This window comes from Zootoca vivipara, chromosome 6 (genome assembly GCF_965207765.1).
Source record: "Zootoca vivipara chromosome 6, rZooViv2.hap1.1, whole genome shotgun sequence".
Lineage (NCBI taxonomy): Eukaryota > Metazoa > Chordata > Lepidosauria > Squamata > Lacertidae > Zootoca > Zootoca vivipara.
The window spans coordinates 73,292,714-73,309,204 of NC_142589.1; the positions used below are offsets into that span (position 1 = coordinate 73,292,714).

Sequence of the window (16,491 nt, forward strand, 5' to 3'; positions counted from 1 at the left end):
GTAGGTTGACCTCCTGTGGTTCATCTTATACTCTCTTTGGCAATTTCCTAATCATCATCTTAACATTGTTTCTTCTATCTTAAACATGTTTATACACTTTAAATTTTAAACCAAAATTCTATAATTATCCTTTTCATTATAGTTTACATATTTATCTACGACAACATCATACTCCTCTTTCCTTACATATTATATTTCTACCTTAAACATACTTATTCATTTCATTCATATTATAAGATTCTTAATCTACTTTTATGCAATACTAAACTAAAAATTCTCTTCCTTATACTCACACCTCTCTCCTAAGAACTCCCCATCTCAGTCAAAACCATATTTCTATTATTAACCCTTCTAATCACAAGGCCCTTTTTATGGTCGGCAAGTCTATATAAACAGTCCTATTTTGATCTGGGTTACCCTATTACATAACCACTTATAAACTATTTATCCCACCCCTTCCTCACCTTTCTTTCTACCCCCATTCCTTTAACCTTCCCCTGCTGCCCTGCATCTTTCTTCAGTCCTGTAATTCTAAAGACCCCTTTTCTATTTTCTGTGATCATCTTGACTCCCTGGTCCGATGTCTTCATCTGTCGAGAGGAGATATTTTTCAACTGGAAAATTTATCAGCATTTTGAAATTGGGTCTCTGTTTCCAACTGCTAGTACTTAAGATGCCACAAGGTGCTTGGTTGCTTCAGTCCAACAGACCCACAGTGCTACACCTCTGTTAAGAAATACAATGTAATACAAACCTAAATAAGAGATCAAATAGAGGGAAAATTAATATATTAAAGATAAAAGACGTTATGCACAATTACAGGCAAAAAGTAAGGAGTTAGAAAATAAAGATATGGAAAAAGTGCAGATAGATTTGATATTCCTGAAAAGATAATTTTTTAAAGATGGTAATAAAAATTCCAAATTGCTGGCTAGAGCTGTACAGTCAAAAATAAATAAATAATTCAATTAGCCTAATAAAAGATAAAACGGGTAATATTCACAATTTGATCAAAGATAAGTTGAGAGTATTTTAGGAGTTTTACCAAGAGTTATATTCAGCAGATAACAATTCTATGGGGAAGATGAAAGAATATATCGAGAGACACTGGAAGATAAAGCTAGAAAGTAGGGATACAGAGGTTATGAAACAACCAATTTTTGAAAAAGAAATGGAGGAAGTTATAGGGCAGTGTTTCTCAACCTTTTTTGGGCCACGGCACACTTGTTCCGTGAAAAAAATCACGAGGCACACAACCATTTAAAAAGTTAAAAAAATTAACTCTGTGCCGCCCTATATTATTATGACTGTAAGAAACACTTGCCAAATATTGCTTTCCGGCGGGTCAGCGCTGCCGAGTTCTTAAAAGATCTGGGTTTCTGATCCACCCCACCCGACCCAGCCGTCCCGTATCTTACCCTGTGCATGTTCTTGGACTTGTGAGAGGACGATTTGGTCTTCATGCCTCCGTGAATTAGCAACAAACAACCTTTTGAATGATGGAGATTGAATATTTTAAAAGTAGCTACTTGAAGTCCGCTCGATTTTCCAAAAAAGAGACACACGTGCGGCACTATTAGCTGCTGGGGGCTGCCATCTTGGCTAAAGGATTCTGGGATGATCCTGTCACGTGAGGCATGGGGAAAATGGAAATAATGAAAGCTGATTGGTCTGTGGAAACTAGAAGGGGCGAAGAAGTAGGACGCCCAGGGAGGTGGAGTTTGCAGCTGCAAAATCGCCCTTCTCGTCGCCGCACGTCGCCGCACACCAGCCAGCGTCTCGCGGCACACTAGTGTGCCGCGGAACAGCGGTTGAGAACCGCTGTTATAGGGAAACTAAAATGTGGGACAGCCCCAAGGGCAGATGGATTGGGAATGGAATGTTATAAAGTATTAAAAGAAATATTGGTTCCTAAATTAAAAGTATTATATAATTCAGTAAAAGAGGGTGAGAGGACCCCTCCATCATGAAAACAATCAATAAAATAGTTATAAGAAGAAGTAATAAATGGAAAGCTGGTATAGTAGCATTGGAGATTTTTAAGGCATTTGATTGGGTAGAATGGCCAGCGTTGTAGTGGATGATGGTATAACAGAACAAATAACACTAACTCAGGGCACAAGACAAGGGTGCCCCCTTTCCCCAATTTAATTTGTATTGGTCATTGGAACTCTGGCCAATGTAATTGGAGAAGATGGAAATATAAAAGGAATAAGCAATATAGGAAAAGAGAAAATAAGCTTATTTGCAGATGATACTTTGCTAACAATCGAAAATCCATTGGAAAATATGCAGGTAATAGAGGCACATGGGGGGGATGGAGAAATAACAGGGCCCAATCAGAAATTAATTGGGCCCAATCAGAGATAATGATATTTAACTATGATGAAGATGAAAAATGATTTTATAAAATTAAGAAATGCAAAAAAGTACTTTGGAATAAATATAAAGAAATTTAGAAAATTTAGAACAAGAGAAGTTTGACAAATTAAAGAGGGAGATTAAGGAAAAGATGGAGGAATATAAAAAACTAAGCTTTCATGGTTTGGAAGAGTAACGATAATTAAAATGGAAATCTTGTCTAGAATAGTCTTTTTATTTAGAATGTTACCAATTAAGATATCGGAGACAAAGATAAAAGGTTGGCAAAGTATGATCAATAAATTTTGTAATGCGGACAAGAAACCTAGAATTAATAAAAGAAGGAGGTATAAACCCCAGACTGGGTCTCCGCAACACAAAGTTATATTATATAGCAAATCATTTAAGATATATCATAGGTGGGATAACAGAACAAGGAGAGTTAGAATGGTTAGAGAGTGGTACACAGGAAATGAGGGGGAAGTTACTGAAATATAAAGGAAAATTGATACCAGCAGATTCCGCACTAACTCCAGTTGTGATGATAGAAGACTTCCCAGTAAAATTTTTAAAAGGAAATTGAAAAAGAAGCGAAAGAGAAGGAAATACTTAAAATAAAGAATTGGGTGGAGAAAATGAGAAGCAAAGAAGAAATAAGAGACGCTCTACCAGGAAGTAAAATAGCTTGGATTAACTGCATACAAGTCCAAGTCAGCCCGGACTCCCAACCAGGCGCCCTCCAGAGCTTGGCGCCCTGGTGCGACAGGGTAGAGGTGGCATCTCAGACACTTTGGCTCAGCGTAAAAATATGATTCTGATGAACTCTTCAGACCTCTAGTCACAATCAGCAGAGGTTCAAAATGAAAGTACAGTGGTGCCTCGGGTTAAGAACTTAACTCGTTCTAGAGAGGTCCGTTCTTAACCTGAAACTGTTCTTAACCTGAGACGCCACTTTAGCTAATGGGGCCTTCCGTTGCCACCGCACTGCCAGAGCACAATTTCTGTTATCATCCTGAAGCAAAGTTCTTAACCCAAGGTACTATTTCTGGGTTAGTGGAGTCTGTAACCTGAAGCATATGTAACCTGAGGTACCACTGTACTTGTTGATAAATGAGGAATTATTTTAATGTGCCCATGTTTGACTACATTGTACTTGGTTAGGAGCTTTTTTTCATTTTCTGTTTGAAGAGGGCTCCATTTGCTCCAGTCACGGTCTCCCATTATGAGGACATGGATCAAGCCCAGGAACCCATGTGAATCCATTCAAATCCTATTTCAATCTGTCTCCCAGTGTCTCTCAAATTTGTCATTACAATTATTTGCCTTATGGTGGAGACATATTTCTCCCTTTATAGAGGACAGGTCTGTGTTTTTTGAACTGCCAGGGCACAATTGTCTCTTTCAAGGAGTCCTTGATTTGAAAGCTTCTCTGGTCCAGTTCTGGTTTAAAGATCAAGAACAATAAGAAGAGAGAAGAGACACTTTCCATCAACCATTAGACTCAGGAGAGCTAAGGGCTGGCACACAGTTCAAAATTAAGTCTGCACCACCATAGTGAGATGAATTTCCCATGCCAGTGTGGCTTTCCCCCCAGCTTGGGCTGGTAGCAGTTGCAGTGTGCAGAGCAGCCCAAGCCCAAGCCCAAGCTGCCCAAACTGCTGCCAGCCAGAATAATAAAATCCTAAAATCTGGGCATTTCCTTTAAAATGAAAAAACCCACCAGGATGGGCAAGCTGGCCCCCAAAAGGAGGACAAGTCTTGGTTTTCCCAGACATATGGCAACCTACAAATCAGCATGCATAAATATTATACACACCTTTGATTTCTATTTTGGAGATTTATTTCCTCTGTCTTGCTATGAAGAAGTGACCAGCCTAATGACTGGCTGATGGATCTCCAAATAAATGTATGTTACAGGATAGAGGCACTTTCATTTGGATGTTTCTTTTCTGTGCTACCATCTAACTTTAGCTGTAGAAGGAAGTACACTCACCTTTCCCGGCAAGCAACATTATGGATGGGCAATCAGGATCCAACAGAGATCTGGCAGAGGGGGCGGAGAGTTGACAACCCCAGCCATGTTGTTCTGTCCGCATCACCGGCACTGGACGGGGTCATACCTTGTTTATCCCCACTGGGCAGCATCTCCTCTCTGGCCCTTCCACCAGATCTCCCAACTCATCCGCCCTCTTTTCATGCTATGCTCTGATATGACATTGCTATGTACAGCTGTCAGCCGCCATATTGTTGGGGCCGGGTAGGAATTTTTTCCACTTGGCAAATTGGCACCAACCATTTGGTTTTCGCCTACCCGGTAGCAATCAACACAACTTTGTAAGGTTATGCATTGGGTAAGCCTTTGATTGGATGGAGGGGAGGTTGTAGCCTTCACCTGCCCCTCCTCACAAAGGTTATCCTGTTAAAGGGATCCCAGGGTGTGGATTCTGTCCAATGTGTGGACGTGGGCTGGGGAAATGTCACAACCCCAATGGAGAGCCCTCAGGGGGGGTCGCTATTTGATGTAAGTCATAGGGCTCCCCCTATTGGTGGTTTACCCTGCAGACGGGCGGGAGTCAAGATATAGCCTGGCTTCACCCAATGCCTAAGCCAATCCACCCGCCTTTGTAAACAATAAAGCTGTGGCCTATTAGAACCCATAAACCAACATAATTGTGTCTGTGTAAATATTTTACATAAGGGTCACAGGGCCTTGGCATGCAAGTGGGGCTGAACAAAATAGCATACAAATTCTCGTATTTTACTTCAAATGCCCTTTCTCATCATTCTACACATTCTGATAAAACATAGAGATATAGAATACAGATTCAATGTGCCAGAAGAGTTTATTTTTCATGATGAATTTCACCAATTGTGAAAACGAAAACCCATGAGGCAGGACTCCTCCTCTCACCACTAGGATCCCAATTTCTTCTGCAGCTTCCATGAAGAATGGTGGAATTAACAAGGAGGAGAGCTTTGCTGTCTTGTATCTACCCTTCAAGGTCAGTTTGCTTTGATGATATCGCAGCATCCCAGCATTTTGCTTGAATTCCAAAGAGAAACAGGTCACCATATTCAAAGCGTTTCCCATCAAGGGCACACAAGTCTTCAGTTGCACAGCCTTTGAATTCGAGGTCATTAGCTGTGTGAAAACCATCTGTGTAATAAAAAGGAGAAGCTTTGCATGAGCTCTTTATTGGGACTTTCGGGATAAGGATGACTGTGGTTATTAAAGCTCAGTGTGCTTACAACCAACACACTGTATGATTAATCTGACAGCCAACTGTCACTAGTGCATGCCTTGGGAACCTTACCTCGTGAGCCAAATTAAGCCCACCCGGTGGCCTAAGCAACACCCACTTGACTTACACCAACACTGTATTACATGAGATATGTGGCAGGTAAATTCACTGCTGCAGCAGAACAACTGGGGATCTTGGAAACTACTCTGAATCATTTGCTTGAGAGGAGGGCTTGCAATCACAGCCAATCAGCTGAAACCCTTGGTTAAAAGAAAGTTTGCTTCCAATGCCCAGCAGCTGAGTGGCATCGACGGGAATCTGTGCTGGCATTGGGATCAAGTTCTCCATATTGCCCTGTCAAATACAGAGGCCACAAGGTCCACTTTTGGCAGAGACCTTCCTTTTCAATCTGGCTTGAGTTTATGCTGCTCTGTAAAAGAAGAAATGAGAGAACTGGATTGCCTGCTGATTATTTGCTTTGAATTTGACTTTCCTGGCTAACACCATGGTGATGCATTGTGAACAGGAAGTTACCCTCAGCCACAGTGCTATTTATTTTTAGAAAAAGAGGTGCCAGAACTCACCATGAACTCACCATTCTTTTAGACTGGCAATGGGGCCCACCTTAGAGTTGCTGGAAATGAGTTCTGGCTGGAAAAAAAGCCCTGATCTCCCACCCCATGTATTGTTCTAGACTAAGGCTAGTCTTTTGCACACTAGTGATCCAGTAAGATTCAATAAACAAAGTGCAACTTATATATGAGGAAAGATGAACAGAAGTACACTGGTAGGACCCTTCTTTCTCCCAGCCTCCTTTATTTTAAATGTTTGGCCAAGGTGGGTGGGTGGACACAGTCCTCCTGGACCAGCACCCAATGGTGCATACTGCTGTGAGGTGAAGCAGTGATGTGCTGGATGGTCCTGCACCCTCCCTTGTATCCCTCTGCTCTGATGCGCCATGTGCATTAGAGGACAAATGTGTGCTGTAAGGAGTGTGCTGTACTTTGTAGGATCCCCAGTCTCACACAATGTAAAACCTTGAACACGAGTGAGCCTGTAATCTCCGGTTCTTATGCAATTCATATGCAGATAGTTTGGAATTCAGAACAGGACTAGAGCATTAATCTTTCCCCCAGAGAAAGAAATCAAAGCTATACACAAATGTCAGTTATTGCTTTTATGGCAGTGAGAAAGAGACAGAGAGGAGCTGAGTTTCTTGCCCCATTGGCAATATTACTCACATGTCATCCTACTAAAATAGTAAATGCACTTGGTCTCATTGGCAAGGCAGCTGACAGTCCCCTGACGTGGGCAACCTTTTTTTCGTCCTGTAAGATGGGTGATGCTGAAGCAGGCTGGACACTCTAGACCATTGGGGGAAAGATCTTCACGTGGTGTAACTACCAAAGTAAAAATCGACAGTCAGCATATGGATACACCTCATTCCCCATTCTCTTTATTGTACCTTTATTTTGATCCCCCCCATGCCTTTTAGTAACTTCTGCCCCTAGCTGGACATGCTACCTCCACATCGTGTCCTACATTTGCCATCAACTTTGCAGAACAGGCACGTCTGCTGAGCATCTATAAAAAAATATTTTTGTCTTTCACCTTTTGTCATGCACACTGTTTTTTTTGGTAGAAATGTATCAGGCAAAATATCTGCTCTCTGATTCTAACTCTCTGTATCTGAAGGTACATACAGCTGCATTCTCTTGGATGTAATCTCTCTCTGTGTGTGTCTGGGGTGTGTGTGTGTGCGCGCGCGCGCACACGCGCGCAAGTAGTGGGCAGGCCCAGAATCCACACTGGGGAGAGCGATGCCCAGATTTCCCATATTTCTACTTTTCTTCCTTCGGCCCCACCAACTACCTGCATGAAATGTGACAGGTGTAAGTAAGGAGGTGTTCATCTACTCCACTCATTCCAATTTCAAGGATCAACCATAGATACTTCCTAGACCCTTGCACCCTGCATCTGAATGGACCAAAAGACATACCGTAATTCTATACTTTTCTTGTAACTAATTGGCACTTATATAATTGGTTCATACAGTGCTTTTTTCTAGAGAAAAGGGGGCTGGAACTGTGTTTGGCACCTGCTATAAACATTGAGACTAGCCTATCCATATATTTAGACAGTAGATGCAAGTTTTAATGTGATTATATTCTACTGTAATTTTAACTTTTTGGAATTTTATTTTTATTCTTTTACAATCCAGCACCGTATAAATTTAATTATTTAAATAAAGTGATGTGCCAAAGGATTTCCAACACTTCTACATATATCTACTGAGAAGTTACTCCAAGTGAATGGGCCTTGAGAGGCAGTTGGCACATTTATGATGCCCACTTCAAGGGTGGCAAACTGATTACCAGCCCCGTTGGGGAGCCCCTGTCCTTGGCTTACTGGCCTGAACATTCTGACACCAAACCCCCTCTGCTAGAGATGGGGGGCTTTGGGGAGGAGGAAGCAGGGTTCCTGGCTCCTGTCATAGCCTAGTGCCTCCTTCCCCAAACCCGGGGAGAATTTGCTCAACTTGGGTCAGGAGGCATGATGCTCTGACAGGATCCGAGAATGCTCCCACCAGCTTGAGTTGGAGGCAGCAGGGTTCCAGGATCCTGTCTGAGACTCATGCCTGCTTTCCCAAACTTGGGAAGAATTTGACCACCTTAAGAAAGGAGGTAATCTGATGGGGCCCCCAAGCCCTCCTGTACCCTTCCCCCCAAAAACGTGGTAGAACTATGTCCCAGTATGTTCCGCCAGAAAAAAGCACTGTTTTTATAAGCTCTTGACCTTCAGAGATGCAGATACTCACGGTGGACAGGTTCCTTATTGCACTCATTTGTTTGGCAGCAGTAGACCTTCAGCTGGAGGAATTTACCTTGACCTGCACTGAAGCTGTAATCACCTGAGTGACAATTTTTGGGATCAATACAACCCCGGAAAGTTGACACTTTATACTTTGGAACTGAAAAGAACAAAAGGAAATAAATCACAAGATGCGCAAAAATTCTGGTTAATTCCCTCCAAATATATTTATTTTTAATGATACTTCTGTCATGAATGTAGGAAAATAGAATATTAAACTCTGGTTCATGTCCCAGTGTGGCATCATGGGAAAGGAAGGAACTCCATGTTTTTCTAGGAAAGCAAGCTGGTCTCTTTAAAATGACCTCTTCTCTCACCCCTCCCCATCCTGTCTCTAAGGGGATGATTTAATTGCCTAAGGCTGTGAAAAGGGCAGAGCTGTTATCTGATTGGCACTGATTTACACACGAAAGGAGAAACCTGCAGCATCTGGGAGGAGGATGTGGAATGCGTTTAAAAAAGATCACCCCACCTCTCCACCTTGAGTGCCTGTTACGTGTCAATTGGACATGGGAAATTTGGGAGTTTCCCTCAATTATTTCAAGGTCAATTACGGGAGTCAAAACACGGACAGCTGTGTGTGGATCATGAGTTATAGTTCGCCCATATTGTTATTGGTGATTTTAAATCGGAGCCCATTGAAGATTGGCTATCGATCAAAAACCCCTCGTAAATTGATATAAAGATACCTGGCTTTGAGATGTAAAATTGCACTTTGCAGCTTTGTCAAAGCAACATCGCATCATGCAGTCTGCCAGGGTGGGGTGCCTGAGGGCACTTTGCCACTTTGAAACCAACTTCTGATCTTTTGCTGTGCTTCTGAAAGACTAATGATTCGTATGTACTTTAGATAGAAATATTAAACAATGTTTTTGTTTTATGTTTGTAACTTTTAAAAGAAATGTGCAGTGTTCTAAGCTGTCTTATTTTACAATGAATCCTGGAAAAGGACTTTTGCTTTTCTGTTTTTTGGGCTTTGCTGAGGGGAAGCTAAACTCAGTTCCTAAGCCACTTAGTCACCTACCACATTGAACTTCTGTCTGCATCATGGTAAAGTGAGCCAGAGGTTGCAACTGGAAAAACCTTACTTGTTGAATTTCTGTCTGTGTCTTAATAGAGAGACTGAGAGCTGTGCAGCCCTGTAAAAGGGGGGAATTCCTTCCTTGGTCCCTCCTGTATGGGTGTTTGGGGAGAACGAGGAAGTGGTGGCAGTTCTACCTTTTGTTTTGCCTAGTTTTGCAAAAGCGAAAGTCCCTCTTGCCTTCCTTGACCAGTCTTGCCGGTGTCAGGAGGACTGGCTGAGCAGGGCGAGAGTCGGTGAAACCTGACAACTTCCCTTTAACTACATTTTCTTTTTTCTTCAGTGAGAAACTACATAATGCACACTTCTAAAAAAAAGAAATGAACCAAAACATAATTATCCTTCAAAATCCATAATTCTCCAGACAAACAGTGCATACAAATATGCAAATATTAAGAAAATACAAGCATAGAAACAGTGGGTGGTATTTCAATTGTTTACTCTGAGTAGGATTTAGTTGAATGCCACTCAGCTATACGAGTTCAACCAACAGAGTTACTTTGTATTAGGGGAAATCACCTGATTTCTCAGATGGGCATGAAGACAAAGAAAGAATTGTAAGCTGAAACCTCGAATGACCAATGTTCATTGTGAGGCCAAGGGGCCATATAGCCCATCGTTGTGTGCTTAAATCACAGGATGCTCAGGATACAAGGATGTGGCTGCTCTTGAGCCAGCAATCCCATGAATCGCTCCAAAATTCAGAGCCAGTGAAGATGCATGGCTTAGTCTTAGTGTCATTGCAGTCTGAGTTTGCGAGCCAAGACCTCCCAGAAATTCCCCCCAAAAAACTCAGACAGACACATCATTTTAGGTTTTGTTATTGGCATAATTTTGGCCACAACTTTATTTAAATTACAAATTAATTTAGAGTGTTGGCCTTAGGCTTTGGTTAATCTTCTGCCCCACGGTGGGACAGGACCAGCTCTGACTTCCTACAATAGGAAAGTCAAGTAAACACTACCTTGGTAGAGGAGATAGCTGCGACCAGGCAATCTCCCCCACCAGAAATGCTCCCCAAGGCTCGTGCTCTGTACCGGCCCCAGCCCTGCCCCATTGCGGGGGTGTAAGGACTAGAGCCCCGGAGCCCCAGGATTCCTTTAACGGAATACTTCTATAGAGCGACACTGAGGGGCATGCACCTCCATGCCATGCCCCTCCCAAACTCATCAACCAAAGCCTAACCCGCCAACCTAACAAGTTGTGACTATTGCTAAGCAGTAGGCGAAAAACCAGATGGCAACAGCCAATCAGCCAAATGGAAAAAATTCCTACCGGCCCCTGAATACAGGTGGCACCATAGCAAGGTCACTCTAAAACCTGCAAGAAAAGAGGGTGGGTGGGCGGGAGATTAAATCAATAGCAAGAATGGGGATCTTCCAAACACGCCGACTATTTAAAGGCTTACCCTGTCAATCAAAGAATGGATACATGCTGTTTACCCCAGCAACTCGCCGCCCTCCAATCAGCAGTCCCCAGTGAGCTTAAGCCCGCCCCCCAGCACACACACGTTCATTTCCAAGAGGTCCGTTCGCAATCCTCATTAACCTTTATGGGTTAATGAGCTTTCCCACCACCCTGGAAGAATTTGAAGGTGACGGGGTCTCTGAGCATGACATCATATCACACCTCTTCTTTCACAGGATGTTAGTTCAACAAGTAATGCAAGAAGGAGAGGTTTGCTTGAAAACCTTTTTCCCATTGTAATATCTCATCTGGAACAGCTGACGTAACAGCAAAGAGAAAAAGAACTTGTAGGTGCCCAAAATATATTTAACTGAATACCTTGCCTTATGATGGAAGGCAAACCAAAACCAAACCAAACCAGAGTTCACTGCTTCTGGTGTAGTGTGAACTGCTAGTTAATGCAGCGGTGGCTAATTTGTGGCCCTAAAGAATTTACTGAACTACAGCTTGCATCATCTCTAGCCATTGGCCACGCCGGCTGAAGTGCATGGGAGTGGTAGTCCAGAAATTTCTAAAGGGCCAAAAGTTAGTCAACCCCAGAATGATGCATGCCAGGATCTCTCTGATGAAGCCTACATGTGATGGAAAGAGAAAACAAATGCTAGAGTAAGGTTATGTGGCTGAGTATGGGTGCTGAGTGTTGGACTGGAATCTGAGATGCCAGGGTTCAAATTCCCACTCAGCCATGAAGCTCACTAGGTGACCTTGGGGAGTCCCTGCCTCTCAGCTTATTAAACCTCACATGGTTAAATGCATAAAAGAAGAACCATTTCCTTGGAGAAATTGTGGGCTATAAAGGCAACAAATAATGCTAATTTACTAAAGAAAGTCATTCCTTGGGGTGACCAAGAGTAAGTGAGAAGATTCAGCTCACCTATGTTGTCATGCAGAGCACCAGAGGAACAGATGTGAGTATCATTGCAGGGTATGCTCCAGTTCTTTTCACATGAGGTACTCTTTTCATGACAGTAGTCACATGTAAGAAATGCCTCTGCAGAAAGGAGATAGAGGTCACTGGAAGAAATTTCTTGAGACAGTAAAGTACTACAGTATAATGTGGAAGAAGGTGTCCTCCTTTCTAAGGAGGTAGCATGCAAAAGGGTAGATGTGTGTTAGCTGTAATGTTCATATGAATTATTGGGTGACATATTTAGCCAATACAACCTTCCCTTCCATAGACTGGCTTCTTAGAGTACCCCTCTATGCACCGGTTGAAAAAAAGAAATAGGAAAAGGAGCAGAAATATCTCAATCTTGATGCATGCCAATGATTTTATATTGTGAAGTGCCCTGCTTCATGGTGTGAAAGCAGAACACAGTCAAAAGTAAAAAAACTGTGTTTAAAGCAAGAAACTACAGAAAAAAACCTGCTCAGTTATATACCTAGATTTATTCGTTAGTGAAACCCTCTCTGGGAAGAGTCATTTTGAGGCAGTGAAAGTCAAAGCACCAAAAACTGAAGGGGCATTAATGAAATTCTATTACAATGAGAGAGGGCAGCTGAATGAAGCTGTCCTAAAGATACTTGGTAGCAAAGCGGTTATTGAAATGTTCTATGCTATGGCACTGAAATCTGGGGGTCTGAGTCAAACTCTATTAAAGTTTTCTAAACTGTGCAGAATGAAAATGATTTTGAAACTATACACCCTACTACCATTAATATCAGCAGCTTTTATTTCCACAGAATCTAGGTGGCCAACAATTAAGAGTGGAATGTGCTCAGTTAAAGTATTTATTTTCAATAATAATAATAATTGTTTCTATGCCAATGCAACATTTTCCTGTGCTGTACTATATGGAATTGGGGGCCAAGTTGGTTTTGGTGAAATCAAGCTAGAATTAAGTTTGTTGGTGTCTCTGGTATCTTTTCTCTCTTACATCATGGGTGTTGGTATATATTAGGGATGTTTGTTCTGTGTTATTTTTATATACTATTGCTACAAGTTTGTTATGGCCTTTGATTTCTGAATAAGTGTTAGCTAAGGGACCTGCAACTAATTAGAAATGCCAAGGTTTCCCCTTGGTATTCACTCCTGAGAACAAAGCTTTCTAGAGCTAGTTATCTCATCAAAGGCTTGTCAATTTCCTTAAATAAATGCTTTTATTGAGCTCCATTTCCAAGTGATGCCCAGGACAGCCTAGGATATCTGCTATAATAAGGTCCTATATGCAGACAGAGTTTCCATTTCCGATTAACCTCAGGTGAAATTCATCTGTTAATGTGCTCCTTAAATAGAAACCTAAGAGATCACTTTTTGAAACCTTTGTTTGCAAAAGCAACACCCCAGAAGAAATAGTTTGGTTTCTTTCATAAGACAATAATGGCTTCTTAGAATGGCCCTCTATGCACCGACTGGAAACAATTAATAGGAAAAGGAATTAGGTAAGATTGCTATAAGTTGTTTTGGTGAATGTAAGGTTTAATGTGAAATCAAGGTAAAATTAAGCTTGTTGGTTTCTCTGGTTTCTCTGGTTTCTATGCCATACATTATGGATGTTGGCTTATATTATGAATGTCTGCTCTGTATTATTTTATTAATACCATTGCTACAAGTTTGTCATGGCTTTTGGCTAGTGATAAAGTTATAAACTACTCATGAAATGCTCATTGCTGATCCAGTACTTGAGATTTTCTCCCACTCCATCTCTCACTCACACACAATTTCCCCATTACCTTTTCATCAGGGTGGTTTATATGTTAGGGGTTTTTTATTGGATATTTTAACTATGGTGTATATTTTAATCATTCTGGGTTTTAACAAAGATGCAGATTTCTTTTGTTGCTGTTGTTTTCTAAATAGCACAGAAGCCATTTGGGAACGAAACAATACATATATTAATGAATAAATAATAATACTATATTCTAGATATAATGGCTATCCTAAGTATCCTGGAAACTGTAGCCTTCACTTATTAGTATGGTTAATCAGATTCCTCCGTCACATAAATACATGTTTGCAACTGACTATGCTTGGCCATCAAGGATTAAGTGCTTAAATTCCTTGGTAAGCTAGCAGTCCTTACTCTCTATTATGTTGATATCCTGTCTTCACTCACATTCCTGCCCAAGCAGCAAACATTTCTGGAGTCATCCAAAGCTGACAAAAGGACCCATTATATTGGTCCTACTTACCTGAAAAATGCAGGGCTAAGAGGAGGCTCAGAAGTGTTTTCATCATTTTTGAAAGATTGGGAGACTCAAAAGAGATGGACCAAGGTAGAGGGCTGATGCAGGGATAGGCTTACATGGAGATATTTATAGGCCAAGGATTCATGCTGTGGGCAACACCTGGGAACAAATGGTTCAGTGAGGTCTGGGAGTTGGGGCTGTGTGTTTGCCATGAAGATACAGAGGGACATAGTGAAATTCAAAGTTCGGTGTTGAAATTGGCTTAATTGTTTATCTTTCATTTCATTAGCTTTTGCCAGAAAACTCTAAGCATTTTTTTTACTTTATCATTAATGTACAATTTAAATCGCAAGGGCACCAAAGAAAGAATCTAGGGACTACGAAGGCAAGGGCAAAACCAAGATGCAACCTGCAAAGAAACCCCCGAAAATATCCTCTGCCAAAAGATTCCTCTTATGAGAAGGAGGAATGTCTGGATATCAAATAGTTCTTAGTAAGACTTGGGAAGACTGTAAGCAAGGGAGTAGGCCTCAGCTAAGAAGAGTAGACCCCAGCCTTCAGCATCTAAGAAAACCCTTAACCCATCATGGCTTCATAGTGCCTGAAGGTACTGGCAGCTTCAACAAGTAAGACTGATTCTCCTGTCACAGAAGTGGTAACCCGCCCACAGGGAAAAAGGGATGATAAGTGGGCTCTAGAGCTGGTGTCAATGAGTAATTCAGGGGTCAGCAAACATTTTCAGCCAGGGGTCGTTCCACTGTCCCTCAGACCTTGTGGGGGGGCTGGACTATATTTTTGGGGGGAAAATAATGATGCCCCACAAATAACCCAGAGATGCATTTTAAATAAAAGGACACATTCTACTCGTGTAAAAACAATCTGATTCCTTGAACGTCCGCGGGCCAGATTTAGAAGGTGATTGGGCCAGATCCACCCCCCCGGGCCTTACTTTGCCTATTCATGGACTAAGAAGTGTACCTGGTTAGAATCAAACACTCACACAGCATGGAGCCAGCTGTCTCCACAAACTACACAAACAGGGCATACTCTCAATCACTCTTCATCACTCTGAACCAGTCAAGTGGAAGGTACTGGGCAATGTGCAAAGCAATAGTCAGGGCCAGTGCTAGGGTTTTTTGCACCCTAGGCGAGATCACCTTCTGGTGCCCCCCCCCAAAAAATAAAAAATAAAATCAATCAATAAATAAAAATAAAAAATAGAAAGAAATAAAAATAGAAAATAGAAAAAGAAAAATAGAAAACAGAAAAAATAGAAAATAGAAAAATAAAAAGTAGAAAAATAAAAAGTAGAATAAAAATAAAAATAAAATAAAAAACAGCTAAGAGGCGCAGGGAGATGGTCCCAGGCTCCCACGCGCCTCCGGAGCTTTGCGCGGGAGCCTGGGGTCACCTCGCTGCGCCTGTCAGATGTAGCCTGTAGACGCGCGCCTCGGGATAGCAGCCTGAAGCCGCTCTACAGCTGACAGGCGCAGCAAGGTGGCCCCAGGCTCGCACTCCTGCGCGTCTCTGGAGCTTCGCGCGGGGAGCGCGAGCCTGCCTGGGGCCGCCTCCTCCATTGCACCTGTCAGCTGTAGAGCAGCTTCAGGCCGCTCTCCGGAGGCACGCACGGTCCTGAAACCGCTCAGCACCAGGAGGCGGCCTTCCTGCTCTGCCTCCCAGGGCTGCTCTTGAGAAATGCGTCGGGCGGAGAGGCAACCGGGGCGAGAGGCCTTGGTCTCTCCGGCGCAGGCGGCCTTCCTGCTCCATGTTGGGAAAGATTGAAGGCAAAGGAGAAGGGGGCGACAGAGGACGAGATGGTTGGACAGTTTTCTGGAAGCTACCAACATGAGTCTGACCAAACTGCGGGAGGCAGTGGAAGACAGGAGTGCCTGGCGTGCTCTGGTCCATGGGGTCACAAAGAGTCGGACACAACTAAATGACTAAACAAATTGCTGTGAAATTAATGCTGGGAGTGAGTGGAAGAGGGATCCAGAAAATCTACAAGGAATGTCCATCCCATGTTATATGTGAGGTTTCTGAGAAATTCAAGTCTCCATTTGGATCCCTTCCTATGCTCTACTGAAGCAATTGTTCCTATGTATTGCCCCGAAGCTCATGTGACCCTGATGCCAAGTTGAATATGAAATATGTGTACTATCTGTCAAAATTACTTTGTCTGCCTGAAAAACAAATTATCTGGTTACAACACTGAATATATGTATTTAGTAACTACAATGCACACAGTGCAGAAGCTTAATTGTACCCATACCTCTGAGGCTAAATGCGTTTTATAACAGCTTAATTTGTGCATATATAGGTTCTTTAGTCTGAACTTTAGCC

At 42.3% G+C, this 16,491-nt stretch overlaps 1 protein-coding gene across 1 annotated transcript; it reads right to left on the reverse strand.

Moving 5' to 3' along the window:
- Window positions 1–5,351: 5,351 nt before the first annotated feature.
- On the reverse strand, window positions 5,352–15,918 carry LOC148685450 (phospholipase A2 inhibitor and Ly6/PLAUR domain-containing protein-like). Its single transcript, XM_088671344.1, has 4 exons — window positions 15,780–15,918; window positions 8,422–8,574; window positions 6,845–7,003; window positions 5,352–5,518 (listed from the first exon to the last, which is right to left on the reverse strand). The coding sequence occupies exons 1-4, from the start codon at window positions 15,916–15,918 to the stop codon at window positions 5,352–5,354; spliced, it is 618 nt and encodes a 205-aa protein (XP_088527470.1).
- Between the last annotated feature and the right edge of the window lie 573 nt (window positions 15,919–16,491).

What these genes read in the sequence shown, in the direction of transcription:
- LOC148685450 (XM_088671344.1), bottom strand. Translation starts at nt 15,918, where the DNA reads ATGGAGCAGGAAGGCCGCCTGCGCCGGAGAGACCAAGGCCTCTCGCCC. An exon ending in TGCTGAGCGGTTTCAGGACC is followed by an intron (nt 8,575 to 15,779) that starts GTGCGTGCCTCC and finishes TGTTCTTTTCAG; the next exon opens with TTCCAAAGTATAAAGTGTCA. An exon ending in CTATTTTAGTAGGATGACAT is followed by an intron (nt 5,519 to 6,844) that starts GTGAGTAATATT and finishes TTTATTACACAG; the next exon opens with ATGGTTTTCACACAGCTAAT.